At 36.3% G+C, this 16,018-nt stretch overlaps 1 protein-coding gene across 9 annotated transcripts in view; it reads left to right on the plus strand.

Annotated features, from left to right (window-relative positions):
• FTO (FTO alpha-ketoglutarate dependent dioxygenase) overlaps nucleotides 1–16,018 on the plus strand; it is a 264,962-nt gene that overhangs the window by 111,832 nt on the left and 137,112 nt on the right. For 8 of the 9 annotated variants that reach the window (XR_003924864.1, XM_030024320.2, XM_030024325.2 and 5 more), the window contains one exon: nucleotides 5,909–6,033. Coding sequence is in view for 8 of the 9 variants with exons in the window: in XM_030024320.2 (XP_029880180.1) it covers nucleotides 5,909–6,033 (125 nt within the window). In the remaining variant the exon portion in view is untranslated. Of the gene's footprint in view, nucleotides 1–5,908; nucleotides 6,034–7,918; nucleotides 9,835–16,018 lie in introns of those variants that run through there. The other variant, XM_030024321.2, reaches the window with a different exon arrangement.

Raw genomic sequence — 16,018 nt, forward strand, 5'->3', positions numbered from 1 at the left:
TCAGGAATTTTTTGTTTTGTTTTATGGGCTTCTTAAAAGTAAATTATGTTTTAGATGTTGCAGTGACTTCTCTGACTCTCAGGAAGAAAACAGTTAATAATAATTTCTTTCCTTTCAGCTCCCATGAGCCTACCTTCATTGTACAGTTTGCATATAACAGCTAGTAAGAGTAGAATGTACTGAACCCTAAACAAATCTATTAGGATCACCATGGCAAGAAACTGGGAAAATGGCAGGAAAAACGAACAATGATTTTGTAAACCCTCCAAAGGTCAGAAAAAGGCTTTCAGTAAGTATGCAGAGGCAAGAAATCAAATCCCATTTCCTATCATAAGAAACCAGTTGTTTTAGCAGCAGTGGTTAATGTACTGTATGTGAAAGATTTAAGACTAGTTGGAAAGCTTTGCTTCTGTTTTATTAGGCTGCTATTGAAAAGCCAACAGCATAACTTCAACTAGGTGCTTTGAGATTTCTTAATGGGCTGTCAAGGGCAAGACACCAGGTCTGTGCTATACTAGCTCTTTCCTGTACATTAAAACAACAGGGGCCAAATGATCATATACAGAAGTATGAATTACTTGATGCTTTCTCTGTTCCATATGGTCAGCCATGTCTTTGGCAATTAATCATGTACAGAATCAGTTGAGTGCTCTCTGAAGCATTGAAGTCAACATTTAGTTGTACCTGTGCCAGTGGGGGCAGTGGGGGTTGTGAGCGTAAAATAGCAGGATGAAGAGCTGCTGGCGCCGAAGCCAGAGCAGCTGGCTTCTATAAACAACACTTTTTTCCTCTTTACCTTTTTTTTTTTTTTTTTTACTTTCTTTGACAAACATGAGCCATTTTTCAATATCATCCAAAACATGAGGGTTGCTGAGTGAAACTGTGATATCTGGCATAGTGGATTAATAAACAAAAGGCAGAGAATTGGGTTTAATGTGCCCAAATTACTGGGTGATAACTTAAACCGTACTGGCTGCTTCCATTGTATCAATGAAAATGGGTGCATTTGCTCATAATTTTAAGTAAAAATTTTAAAAGTAAAGAAGAAATGAGCAGTGGTTTGTAAGCAATTACTAGCTTTTTTATCACATAGAAGTTATGACATTTTAAATTAACATGGCTTAATAGATTTCAGTTTCGGTTTGGTGTTTTTTCCCCTCTAAAAGGCATGGGTTTCCAGTTTTACAGAATTTTGTCAGGATACTTTTTGCACTAAAAGCAAAATAAAATTGCAAAAAATAACAAGGAGGATACATAACGACATTTAAAATTTTAGCCCTGCTTACAGATTTTACACTTAATGTTTTTCCTTTTGTATTAGTTATTGATTATTGAGAGATGACTGCTGTATTAAAGTAGAAGTGGTTAGTAAAGATTCAGGAGCTTATCCTATTTAAACTGGTGGTGAGTAAATTAAATCTTAACTCAGAGTGAAAAATCTGATTTGTTGACCCAATAAAGTGGGACTAAGAGACAAACTGTCCCAAGTGCCACTTTAGTTCAGACTGAAGGCTAATTTGTTTGACAGAATCCTAGGCTTCATGTCTCCAGCTATACAATGTTTCTAACCTTAAGTCTGGCTCCTTGAGAGGTCTGTATTGGAGGAAGGAAAACCTAGCTTTAAAAGACTAAAAATGTACCAGTGTGGGTTTTGGAGTGTTTAGAGGTTGCTTTTTTTTTTTTTTTTTTTTCTTGTTTGTAAGCATGTCGTGTTATTCACTACAGTTAAGCATGGTAGTGACTGATTGAGGTTGAAACATAGTTTCTTCTGCTGTATGTCTAAGAAGAAAAAATACTATTATAATCCTGTTACAATACCTAGGTTAGCTTTGTTAAGACTCGTAAAAGGTATCTAATCTTGAGTGCGTATCCTGGGTGAATAGTAAGACTTGGTTATAACAATTTCTGTTCAGTCCCGTGTCACTGATATATTTTGTCAGTGGGAATGAGAGGAATATGATATTGGTCTCTTAAAATCTTATCTTAGCACCTTTCTTTCTTACATAATAAGAGAAGATGCTCTGATGGCTGTTGCCTGATACGGCAGTAGAGCACTAGATTTAGTTCTGCTGCTCTACCGGGAGGAAGGTAAAGGGTATAATTTCCTAAATACTATCTTAAACATAGAAGGCTGGATTGGCAACTGATTGAGATATCTATATATAGATAGATAGATATGCGCATATATACCTTGGCTGTTTTTTAGAGGTGGGTTGTGTGTTTGTTTTTAAGACCATGCCATTTGGGATTCACAAGGAAATGCCCTAAACACATTAATAGATCTGTAAGGAGAATTGGGGAAAATTTGCTGAAAATATTAACAGTACTACTTATTAAAGAGACATGCTGACCAACAAGGCAAGAAGTTGCTTCCCTCAAGTGATAAGCAATTTGCGTAATCTTGTTGCTTAGGTTGTCTAGGGTATGTTTTTGCCAGCTCAGGAAGCAGTCGAAAGAAAGTTTCAACAATTTGTAAACATTACCACCCTCAAGAATCTCTGTAAACACAAGGATGAGAGAAGACAGGCTGTAGGGCTGGTTACATTGTTTGTTTATTCTACTGTCCTGCAGTCCCAAGTGTGCTGAAAAACACCAAGTCAGTGTTGAGTCCAGTTCAGAAATGTGAAGGCTTCACTCAGCATTGGACAAAGGGGGCCTCTGCAGACAATTATCTGCCATTAAAGAACATTAAAAGAATTGAGACACAAGATCAGATTTTCTTTGATGGGATGCGCAACTATAGTGATGTTCAAAAGAAGGTCATTCCTGCCCTTTAGAGCAGGGGTGGTATCAGCTGGGTTTCTGATGGATTTTTATCAGTGTTGATGTGAGGAAATGGCTTTCCCAGCTGATAACATCTTTGACCAAGTTTCTTGAACCCTTGACCTTTATCAGTTAAGGTATATGTTGAATCCCCTAGTTAAAAATAAATCCCAAAACAAGTTACATGGAAAAGAAAACTTTCAAAGGAATGTTTTTTATAATATTATTTTACCCAGAATGCTGCTTTATTTGTTACAATTTGGGATTTTTATTGCGATGATAAGAATAGCAAGTTATTAAGAAATGCCTCTATAAAAGCTATGTATCAAGTCCTGCACTCGCGTTCCAGGTAACCTTACTGCCCTCAGCACTCTTAGAAAACAAGTAAATCAGTTAAATTGCTATGTATTGTTGTTATATGTTGCTTAATAGTACTATTTCACCCTCCAGGTAGCTGCAACTGTACTCACAGGGCTCAGTAAAGAAGCGTTTATGATGTCAGTGTCAAACTATGAGTTTGACTTGAACTGTGTACATCACCACATAAATGAAAGGTGTTAACAGAAGGCTGGAGCAATATAATTGTTCTCTCGGTAAAAATTAAATTATGTTCCATTTCCAGGGAACTTTAGGTAGTGGAACTCAGTACCAAAGTTGCAGTTGGGCCAGGCCATCAGAAAAGAAGGCATTATGTGACTGTGAATACTTGGAGAAGTGGTCACCCATCTTCTCTGACTGATAATACTCTAATCCCATCATCCTTTTATCACATTTTAACTGAAAATTCTTTAGGAACGATCAGTTCCCCATGCTCTACGCTTTGGGAATCACTTATTTAGGGGATCTTGATGTTTGCTGCCTGCAAATAATTATACTTGCAGCTTTGTGAGGCATAGCATCATTAAACTTGGGGCTTTTCTGCAGCCTTGGAGAGAAGTAGACTTCTATACCATCACCAGTGGATTTCCCTATCCCACTGTGGTTAATAAGTCCATCCAAGAATTCTGAAATGGAAATCTTGGTGTACTGTGACCTAGCTGTAAGGCTACCGTCTCATCAACCTATAACACAGACATAAGCTTTAGTTATAGTGCTGTGTCAAGTCCCGCACATGGTAAATATAAAAGTTGAAGCCTTAATAGGTATATTTATTCTGAATGACAAGGAGTGTTAATTTACATCAGTTAAAGAATGTACATCTCTTCATCTCATATGAGTATGTTCTCACATGCTGAAGTCCTCTATCAAATCCTGCTTTAAACTGTGCAGCTGCTGGAAGTAAGGCTGTAAGATCAGGATTGTTGAAGTTGGCGGATATTAGAGCTTGTGGAAAAGATGTAGGTCAGTGCAAGGGAAACCCATGTCAGGGAATCCTTATCTGAAAATGCTCTCTGGCTCTTTGTTTGCTTTGCAATGTCAAAGCAGGGTCAAGAATGTGATCTGTATAGACAGAGTTTTGAACATTTGGGGTTTTTACAAGAAAATGTTCTTTTTGAAGTCCCATATAATGGGGTAATGCCTTTTGATAGGCCAACTGATAGAGCTGGGAGGTGGCGAGGAAGATGCTTTTTGCTCTTTGTCATCTGATGTTGGTGTAATGAAATTATTTTCTGCCTCTATGAACCCTGTCATGCTTGTCTCTTGGAACCACCATGGCGGTAGCAATGTTACTGCTACTTTATATAGCTTAAGAAGTGTATAATCTGCATATTATTCTTTCTTGTGGAAAAAAAACCCTGTCAGACCAAGGATCAATCTTCCTGTTTTCACAGACTGAAGATAGTAACAATCATTTACCTCTCAGAATCCCCAGAGAAATTGTAGTGGGTGTACATTTGGGCACGGCAGAAGGTAATGTGTATGTAATGTTGAGGAGGAGGCAATATGCCATGTCTTTTTGTCATGTTGTTCCTATAAGAGAGGCCGTGCTGGGAATAGGAATTGCAGCTCTTGGTGATGTTTGAGTTGTGTTTTCAAACTCACTTCCACAACTGCTCAGGTTAGAAATATATTTTTTGCCTCCTTTTCCTGTGAAAAAAAAATAGGTTTGTGCAAGCATTCTGTCCATTCAGTCATCCTTCCCAAAAGCGTTTAGGTACTCTGATACATCTGCAGAACTTGTGACTGAAGGTTAGAATAGCAAAAATAATTCAGTGAATGTCAGTGGTGGGTTAAGGTGAGAAAGGCAAATATTACATCTTCACTGAAGGAAAAGACTGCAGCATTGACTCTAGATCTCTGTTGTGGTTGGACTGCTGCACATCAAGTCAGCACGTGTGCACTGGTTGACATATGTGTTAGTAACGTGAGCATCAGCACGTGCCATTTCTTTCCCAGGTTGGCAGACATGGGGAAGCATCGGGGAAAGAAAAGGAGAAAATGGTGGGCGAGATAGTAGTTGAAGGCAAAGGTGGAGCGAGGGAGTTAGAGTTAGCTTTCTGGGTGGATGAAGGACGATAAGATGATCTGCAGTTTTGTCACATCAACATTAACTGTCGGCACAACATTTGGGAAGGTCAGTAACTTTTGGCTGAGTGTCATCCTACTCCACAGATGACTTAAATCCATTGTGTGTGTGTGTGTGTATATATATATTTATATATATATATTTTTTTAGGAATTTTTAATTTATTCCACAAATGAAAAAGGTGGTGTTTTACTACTTGTTTACTTGAAATATTTCATGATAAAGAGAACATAGGGAGATCATCAAAAATTCCTTTCAGAAGATACAATACAAACAGGTATTTTCTTCTTTAGCTTCACCAAGGATCAAAGGGAAAGGGGAAATGCCCCAAACAAATACTGTATTGAGGGAAATATTTCAGATATGATTTGATACAAGAAAATATTTAGAAAAGAATTATGTCTCAAGAAAATGAGAGCTAGAATGCACAATGTCTTGCTGTGTTACTTAAGGCAATGAGATTTTAAGGTTTACCTTATGTGCCATGTATATTGATTAAATACCAAATATATAGTGGCCATTTCTAACCATCATTTACTGTATTGATTTGTCAGCAGTGGAACTGTAATAAAAAAAGCTATTGATTTACTGTCTTTATTTGCTTATGGGCTTTTTATTAATTTTACACATTGTTTCCTATTTCTAGATTATAATTTTTACGTGTTTTTTCCCTTTAAGACAAGCCTCGTCCTCTCTGAAGTTGGAAAAGAGGAACAAATTGAGGAACAAAGGAATGAAACTCTCAGCTGCTTCTTGCTGGTTCTTACTGAGCGACAAAAGCTGCGTAAAGAATGGACAGCAAGGTGAGAAATTTTTGAAAAATAGTAAGATAATAAAAGTAGAAACAAGTATATCAAATATACTCCTATAAATCCCCTTGGCGGTGGGGACAAGTTGAAGTTTAAAAAAAAAAAAAAATCAAATTTTTTACTGTTCAAATAGTATTTTTCCTTGAATGAAATAGTCAATGATTCTGCTTCTGATTTCAGTTACTTTGTGGGGTAGAATGGTCCCTTACTGTGCTTATATAGTGCAGTCCATTGATAATAGCTTGATAAGGTTTTCCTTATATTGCTAACAATATGAGCAGTACTCCTTGCTGGCATGCCATGCCAATAGATACCCTTCTTGTCTGCTTTCTTCATGATCCTCACATTTTGTTGTGGTGTCCTACCAGTGTTAGCTGGGTTGCGTTGGGTGAGATTGGCATAAATGTACATATTGCTAGGGTTCGTATCATGTGACTGTTTCATTATACTTGAGTTCTTAAATTGAACTCATTGCCATGGTAATAAATCAGGTGATGTTAATAATTTTAAAAAGTTGTTTATGTTCTTATTTGAAAAAGTTTGTTACTGGAATATAGTCTGATGAATGCATTTCAGGAACTACAGATAAATCATACTTCTAGTTCATTCAGAAATATCTGAATGAAAAAAAGAGAATTTCCACCATATGCCACCTTGAGTCCTTCTCCTTAGCTGCTAAATGAGTTTGTCACCTTTTTTCACATCTATTTCTAAAAGCTATAGATTTATACTCATTTAATAATCTATTTTTTTTCTTATTTGTTATATTTACATAAAATATCTAACAGTCTGTGAAATTTTTCTACCAAATGTTCAGCTTTCCTTTAAAACCAGGAGGTGTCCTGTGCTTTCAATTAAATACAGTTTTTTGTCAAAAGTATTTTTTAAATGAGATATTGTTAATCAAAATTAGCACTTAATTGGCATGATTTTTTTTTACCTTCACTAAATGTTCCAGGGGGTTCTCCTGTGTTTTCTTAGTGTATAATTTTGGGAAGTTCCCAACGAAATTGACTTTAAAAAGTTAATTGTTGATATTGGATCTGACACTTGAGTGGCTTTGCTGTTCCAAATAATTACAGTGTGTGGACTTGAAACATTTTAGAAGCTTTAGATAAAAATTAAACATTATTACATAGTAGCAATTACTATACAAATTTAGAGGCTGTGTTTTATGCATTCTTATGAGTATGGAATGTCTATTTGTATACTAATCAGTTAAGATCTCAGAGTGTAAAAGAGCTTAGTATGGTGGGTCTGCAATATTGTTCGTATTATCATGTGGGTTTTGTTTCTTCTTTTTTGAGGAATTTAAGGGATTGGCGGGTGTGGGGGGGTTGCCTTCCATCACCGTGCTTACTAAATAATGCAAACGGTTTGGCTACATTGGAGACAGAGGAAGTCACTTAAGGCTTTTCCATGGGACACATGCATCTTTGTTGTGAACCAGAATAGAAAGCTTCCTAGAGATAAGAAAAGGCTAAACAATTCTAATGAGTGGAATATCTTTTTAGTGTTCATTTAGCTTAACAATGATTTCCTAATATACGAAGTCATCAGGAGTCATGGCAATCAGGATTCATTTAAAAGTAATGCGGGTTACCATGTTTCTGGCCTCCGCTTGCTGCTCACAATGTAATTGGAGGCTGGAGCCAGTGTTGCAGTTGTAGACAGAGTCTAGTGTCTGCTACAGAAATACTAAAGTTCTTGGGTGGGGGTGGGGAGAGGCACAAGCAGACGAAGTGCAGGCCTTCTTAAAACTAAACACCTGAAAGAAAATTTCAAGAGCATTGTGCCTTGAAAGTTCTGAAAGAAAGTGTCCTTTGAGTATTAAATATCCATAATCCTTTTTCTTTCCATTTGATGTTTCCCTTTCCAGTGCCCTATCTGAGAGTCTCATCCATATGATCTGCATAAACAGACTGTTACCATACACCTCACTTTACTTCATCAAAGCTTCAGCTAGATGTCTGGAATGAAGCACTGACTGTGGTAGCCATCAAGCATACAGTGGTGAAAGTTATAAAACGTCCGCCGTGGTACTAGCAGGGCTGCCCATGTTTTAGAGATCAGTCTATTGTGTACTTTGGAATTACATGAGAAAAATGTGCTTGGACAGGAAATAATTAGCACTTGTCAAAGGGCAGGCAATAGGTTACAGTATTTTACTTTCAACAGGCTATCAGGGGATCAGCTAGATTAGATAATAGAATTTTTTTCCTCTGGAAGTTAAATACAGATGACTCTAATTACCTTACATTGTGCATTAGAGAGCACATTATGAACAGTACAACTTCAAGAAATTTAGGTCAGTGAAGGGAGGGCAGCTGGCAAAAACTTTGCTCTGCACTTGGTCTTTGTAGAGTTATGTAGACATTCTGTTCTTTCATGGGTTTTATTTGTGTCATTGACACCTTAAATAAAAAAAATACATGCTGGGAACTGTTAGTACAAACCGATTCAACTTTTAGAAATTTGGCCTTTCTCAGAGAAAGGCTTATAAACTGTTTTGATATGTATCTACTTGGTTAAAGCATGTCCTTGCATTATTTGCTTTAAGTTGTACCAGTGTTTCTGCATATTAACAAACTGAAATTACTCTTTATTTCAGCTCCACAGTCCAAAACGCATGGTAGTGCGCTTAGTGTTATGGCTCACCATTTCACATACTTCTGACTCAAAGATGTCATCAGTATCTTAAGTATCTGAGCAGGTCTTCTAGGGATTCAAGTTGTTCTCTGTCGAGTGGTAGTGATCCAAATACTTCAGGTAGGATTCAGTGAATGTCCTCTAAGTGTTAACAGAAATGGTCCAGAGTTTCTAAAGCCCCAGATTTGTTTATACTGCATGATAGTGCCTGATGGACAGGTTGTTATAGCTGTTAAAGAGCTGCTCTAGCCCTTTGAACTGACCCCTTCTTGACCTCTGCTTATAGAAGGTCACTGTTCAGCTTATAAAGTAAGGGGAACCTTAGGTTCTACTGTAACAAATAGAGGGTAAAGGGAACAGCTGTGAATTTTGGACTAACCATGCAAACCTGTACAGACTTTTTAGGGTCACTGTATGATAATGAAAATTGTTGCCAAATTATATGGAAATTTAACAGCAATAGTGGGAAAGAGAGGGTGGAGTCTAATGCATTGGGTTTGATAAATGAAGTGTGAAGTTACCCATCTGGCTCTAGACAGCCCTCTTTTTCTCTACGAAAGGGAAACATTTAAAAATAACCATGGTACATCTAGAATCAATGACCCATACAGAGAGCTGGAATAGATCAAGATTTAATGGTGGCTGTGGAAGAAATTATCATTTGAAAAGTGAGACAAAGGATGAAAAAGTACAGTTCAATATCTGCACCTGATTCATTTTCAGAAAAGGCCTTAATATTTTTACCCTGTTGATGATGCTATTGACATCTTTTATTTTACTTTTTAACTGGAACCAGGAAAGTTGTATATATCATAAAGAAACGGTTTGGCTGGGGGAAAAAAAAAAAAAAAAAAAAAAGTACTTGAATTTCAAGAGAGAATGTTGCACTTTTCCTGATCAGTAAATGCCCAAGAGAACTGGACTATAGTTCAATAAAAATTGTATCTCTTATTTCTCCTAATAGAACTTGTATCATCTTATAATAATATTGTTTTTAATGCTTGCATGACATGCTGCACTTAATTGCTAGTAGTTTTTTTGCTATATTTTTCATTTACTACCAGACTAATTTGTTATCAATAAATCCACAATAGATTAATTTAAAGGATAATGGTAACTGCATTGAAATTATTAACTGCTAGGAAAAAACATGGTTAGTTAAACCATTACTAAAATAAGTCTTTTTCATGCAAAAATTTTATTAGTCCAAAATGGTTTTATTATGACACAAGCTCTAATGTCCATTTTGCTATTTCCCTGAGTGAAATTGCACAATTTCTCTTAGGGGAAATTCAGCCACGTAATGGAAAATGTAAAGTTTTGGAGGAAGACATAATGAATTTCAAGATTGATACAAAAAATTATTTGATGGTTGTATTTTCATAGTTGTGCTACTTAGCCAAATTCTGAAATCTTAAGTTCTCTCTAAGTCATCATGTAGTGACAAATTGACATAGTGAAAACAGAATAAACATTCGATAAATAATTTGGACCAACGTAAACATAAAATTTCTCTGGTTCATGAGATAAACAGCAGAAAAGTGTTAATTGATTATATCTTGTAAGAATCAATAGCTTAAAACCTTGCCTCATTGAAATAACACAATGAAAAGAAAAAATCTACTTTATGTGGTCATTCTACAACCCGTAACATTTTGTAGATCAGATCACTGTGTATTTTTAGAATTGTTATATTCTTCCATCTTTGCACAACGCTTCAAGAAAGAACCTCTTACAGCAAATTGTATAAGATTCAGGTTTCCAGCCAAACTTGAGCTATAATTTCTTAGCATTTTTTGCCTTTGTCAAACTCCTCCTTAGATCTCACAATTTTGACATAACAATGTAAAGGTATGTATTTTTTTCTAGCTACAGTGAATGCTTATCATACTACTGAGATAGTCTTACCCCTCAGCAGTAAAATCTGGATTGTTATGTGGATATTTATATAAGAATTTAAATTATAAGTACCTAGTGTGACAATTGAGTCCTAATCTGTGATAACGCTGTTTGGCTCTATAATAAGAACAATGAAGAATATGAGAGTGGAATCCTAAAATGGTGTGCATGTTAAATGAGATACAAACAAGAAGATTTTTACATATTTTATTTTCTGCTTTGAAGAAGCTGTTAAATTTTTTCTTATGCCTTACGTCTCTATACCTTGGAATTTTAGATCATATCTAAGAAGGTAATTGAGGTAGATTTTACTCTTTTTAGCTTCAGTAGGAGAAAGTGGTGTTGACATAAAGAAGGAACATATTTCCTTCTGTAACAGAAGAAAAGTCCATGGGTTAAGAAGTTAGCATGGGCTTTGGGAAAATTGGAGCAGTTTTTTTCCTTCTGTCACAGACTTTGTGTATTTTTCAGGAACTTGCTAAATGCTAGTTTTTAAATGAAATGTGGTAATACCAGTTGAAAGACTGGTTGACAAATACTGATATTTTTTACACTCTCACAGGCCTGCCAAGATGATAAATATATGAAATATTGTGAACTCTTCAGAAACTGCTGCAATGGGAGCTATACTAGTTCCAAAGATTTAACAGACAAATTGCAGAGGTATCAAAGTCTGACAGAAAGTGGGGGGAAGTATTTGGGTTGTTTAAAACTTTTGTGGTTGTTTTGTGTAATGTTAGAATGACAGATTTTTTTTTTCATGATGAGGAATCCAGTGTCCATGTTTCTGAAATTAGTAAGGATCTCAGTACACACAGCTGCGTGATCTCCAGTGAGTTTTTTGTAACAGTTGTCTTCTCTAGACAATATGTGTGTCAGATGGAATGAATACTCAGTAAGTTTGCAACAAGCATAGACAAAAATTTTGATTCATCATTTTGGAAATCACGGGGGGGGGAAATGAAAATTATATTTGGTTTCTTTGAGATTCATATTTTGTATGTATGCATGGGTATGTAACCTAAAACAGTTTTTCAGAAAGTAAATGTACATTGTGACTTAGATGGTAATGCTGAATACTGTATGTTAATTGGGAAGATGCTTTGAGGCAGACTGGAAACCAGCCTTGCAGCTTTCAAATGAATGGAGAAAACACTGCGACTTCAATGAAGTTGTCAGGTCTCCTGCTGTAGTTATGCTTAGACATCAGCTGCCTTGATTGACCTTTGACTTTGCTCCAGTTGCTTATTACCACACTTCTTTTGCTTCTCGTGACCCTTCCTGTTTTCCGCTTCTGTCTTTCACCTGTGTTTCTTGTATTGAGGAGTCTTTGAAGCAGCCAAGCTTGGGATCAATAGGTACGAGTACTCTACAGAACAATGGGAATACTGCTTGATTAAATGCTGCTGTTTAACCACCACTATTATTTCCTTTGAAACTGTCTTGACCCTTTATCCTTGAAAAGACTTTATGTTTACAAGCTGTGGCTACTTACAGAAAATTCTACTTCTTACTTTGTGATGTCACTATATACACAGCAAATATGGTGCAAAACCCCCCCGTTATTTGGTGTAGGGACTTAAAACAAATGGTATTATAGGGTAGTCTAGTAAAAGTCACAGAACTTCAGCTCTGCATGTGGCTTTTGTGTGTCAGACTCTTTCATTAAGGCACTTCATAGGGATTGTTTACTCTGAGGGTTTACTTTATCATTTTAGTTTAGTTTTAATGCTCCACGTTTGAAAACCATAGAGATGCATCATCCCATACCTGAATAACTACTAAATCAAAATTCTTTGACATTTCCCTTTTTTGATTTCATGCTTTTCTTCTTGTTATGTTAGATGGATTTTTCAAAAGATGATTCAGTGACACTTCCAAAACTGACAACTGACACAAATTTAGTCCTTATTTATAGTGCAATTAAAGTTTCCAAAACAAAAAGTGGTAAAGAATTTTCCCACTCTCAGAGTGCGTTTGATGACTTTTTTTTTTATTTCTTTTTTTTTTAAAACTTTATTTCACCTGGACAGGCTTTTAAAGTCAGCACGGGTGACATTTCCTTGTTTATGTAAGCTTTGGTGATTGCAGTACAAGAAAGATAGTTAGTATTGTCTTTCCAGTGGTTTGACAATGATTTGCTCACTACCACTGGGAGATCTGAATGCTGGAAATGGAGATTATTGCATTTCCAGGCTGAAGGATACTGGAGGTTGAATAGATCGCGGAGGTGACAAATTTATAATCTGTGGAGACAAAGTGTTAGCCACATCATCAGGCAGTTGAACCACAAAGTAGCATTAGCATCAGTTGTCATCATTCCTGCAAGAGAGAATGGTGTCTGCCAGAGGCAGGGGAAAAGGAGAAAAGCTGGGAGAATTCAGTGGGTTGTACAGAGCTCTCTAGCTGCCCATATTAGCGAAAGACCTGGTGTTATAAGCTAGGGATAAAGTGTGACTGGTCCTGAGAATGAAAAATTATCATAGATTTATTTTGCTTTATCCACTGAGGTTTCTTTCTTGTGCAATATCAATCCATACTTTCCTTTGCCCTCAGCAAAATGTGATAATGTCAGGGTATGTAACATGTCCATAAAACTACTTGCAAACTTACTATGAACTAAAACTTTGTCTAAAACTAGACATGTAAAATTAAAGGAGTCTAAAGATAGAATTCTCTCTTCTGTAAAATAATAGAAGCCTTATCCAAACAGGACTTTGTTAATGTTGTTAGTACCACTATTGTCACAGCTTTACCTGTCATAAAGCTGAATTAAATAAATCTAATTTGGAAGATCTGTGTTAAATAATCTGTATCATTACCAATACAGAAAAACAAGAGGGTAACATGAAGGGTTTACCTAGCCAAATGGCGTGCATATCATGTCATAGCATGAGGCATGAGTGACCAGATGCGTACATAAGTTCGTGACTTAAGTCTTAAATGCTGTCAGCCTTATGTTATTAAAGTTCTTCCACATATATAGAACTTGATGGCTCCAGGGATTGGTAATGAAATACAAAGCCTTTTGTTTTCAGGTCAGCGGTTCAAATATGGTTTAGGTAGATAGTGCCAAAGATTATTCCCATTGGGTATCTGTGTTTGATGGCCTATGTAAAATGCATTGGTTCTCAAACGCTAGTAGGCAGGTGTGTATATCACATAAAGCAACTGTTACAGCTGACACTAATTGGTACCCTTGCTGGCATTTTCGGAGCAGCCAAAAATTAAATGGATGTAGAAACTGAGCAAGATGCTGTCAGTGCTGTAAGCAGTCTAGACCATGGTTGTGAAGTAGTGATAAGCTAGTGAATATCATGGCTGGCTGTGGGCAAAAAGAGGATGTCAGTCTGTTGCATTGCTCTACAGTTCACTTGCACTAAAAGTTATGGTAACATACACAAATAATCATATGCTGGTGAGAGAGCCATGGTAAATTACTGGACAATGTCAACGGCATTGCACGAGACGGAAGTGCAGTCAACTGGGAGGTCAAAGAAAGGATTGGAGATGTATCAACTAATCAGAGAAACTAAGACGAACTGGAGAATAGAACTAGATTTACTTGCTTATTTTCACTACTGATGAGATCTTTGGGGCATTTTAACAGTTTAATTTGGCTATATTATTTGTCCTGTTTATTTTGCCTGAATTTTCAATTCTTAATGTGTCATTGCTGTAGAATTATTAAATTATAAACTATGATGATGTTTAAAATAGCTAAAAAACAAAGTTGGTGTTTCTTATGCTTAAGATGCTCTGTAAAAACAGAGAACTTGGGAACCTGTTACCTAGCATGCATTGTTTTCATATTCTTTGTCTTATTTTGGTAAATGACAGCAGCCCCAAATAGGGGCTTAATAATAGTGCTTAAACCATATATAATAGTAGCAGAAGAGAATCCTACTATAACTTACTTGAGTAGCTTAGCCAACCGAGAACACTTCTAGAGGTACGCAACACCCCAGCTTACTGGTAATTCACAATACTCCTATTTCCATGTTGCTGTATTCTAGAGATTATGTAGCCTGGGTTGGTGGTGGAGCAGATGAGACTCATGGGTGAGGAGGGTGTTAAAGTAATGTCAGTGGACATCAGTGATATAATTAGAAATTGAGAGAAATAATTGAAACAAAAAGGTATCTTGAGATGTATCAAAAAGATTAACTGAGAAACAGGCTCTCAAAATGCAAGGGTTGTGGGAGAAGCTAAGAAAAGGCTATCGAGTATTAAAGTAAAAGCAGTAATACTAGGGGAAAAGAGTATTCTGTTGGGAAAGGTGAGTTCTGAGAATTTTAAGAGCTACTAATAAGAGGGTGTTCTGCTCTTTCTACAAGGGTATGCCTGTGGATGTGTTGGGAGTTAGATTTAGCTCCAGATTATGCTAGAGGGCAGTTTTTGTACAAATTTAGACAATAGTCTTAAATTTTTTGCCAGTTGTTTTTAGGCAAGTCAACATTTTCTCATTTTTGTTTTCTCATATTTAGTAATGTCAACATTTGGTCTTTCTGAGTTCTGGAAAATATTCTTATCAGAATTATTTTTGACCACCTAGTAAAGGTGGATTTGAACAAGTGCTCAGGAGATGTAAGGTAGTCAGTGTATCCACTGTAGCATAGATGACTTGCTAGCTGTACAGCATGTTTATTGTGAGTCATAGTTTGCTACATACAAAGTCTAATTATTTTATATTAGGCCATCCTGAAAGCATTTTAGGTATTTGTCCTTCTTTTTATATTTGGAGACATGGATAATCCCAAAATCCAGATGTCTGCATTAGGGATTGAGGGGGAGGTTGGAGGAGGGGAAGGGAGAGGAGGAAAGGGATTTGAGACATAAGAGGGTGCGATGTTGGAGAAGGCTTTTAACTGTTTTGCTTGCCTGTAGGTGACACTGTTGCATCATTTATCTATACATTTTCACATATCTTGTCCAGGGACAAAAAAAAAAAAAAGTTTCATTAAAATAATTTGAGAGAGATTCAAATAAATACATTACACTAATGATTCCTTAAGCCTTGGCTAGAGAGTAGAGTCTTAGATACAGGTAGATGAATTGCATGTTCTCCTTCCCAAAGATGGCAGCAGTTTATAATATTATTTCTGATTAACTAGCTCTCTAGCATTGCATCTTCTGTTCAGTATTCCCTTGACAGGCAAGATGCTAAAAGGATTGCTCTGCATGTTTCTAAAGACTAATGTAATAAACCAAGATGATAATACACTGATGAAAAAAAAAAATCTTAATTTGCTGCTAAGTTATGGCAATATAAAGTTAAAATGTTTTTCTTTGCTCAAGTCATTTAAATTAATAATGTGTGCCATTAAGTGAAATCTCACAGAGGATTTTTTTCTTCTTTGCCATTAAGTATGCTGGCTACAGAGAAAATGAAATATTCTATGAGGCTTGAGCAATCATCTATCTCTAAGCT

Source organism: Aquila chrysaetos, chromosome 9, assembly GCF_900496995.4.
Source record: "Aquila chrysaetos chrysaetos chromosome 9, bAquChr1.4, whole genome shotgun sequence".
Classification (NCBI taxonomy): domain Eukaryota; kingdom Metazoa; phylum Chordata; class Aves; order Accipitriformes; family Accipitridae; genus Aquila; species Aquila chrysaetos.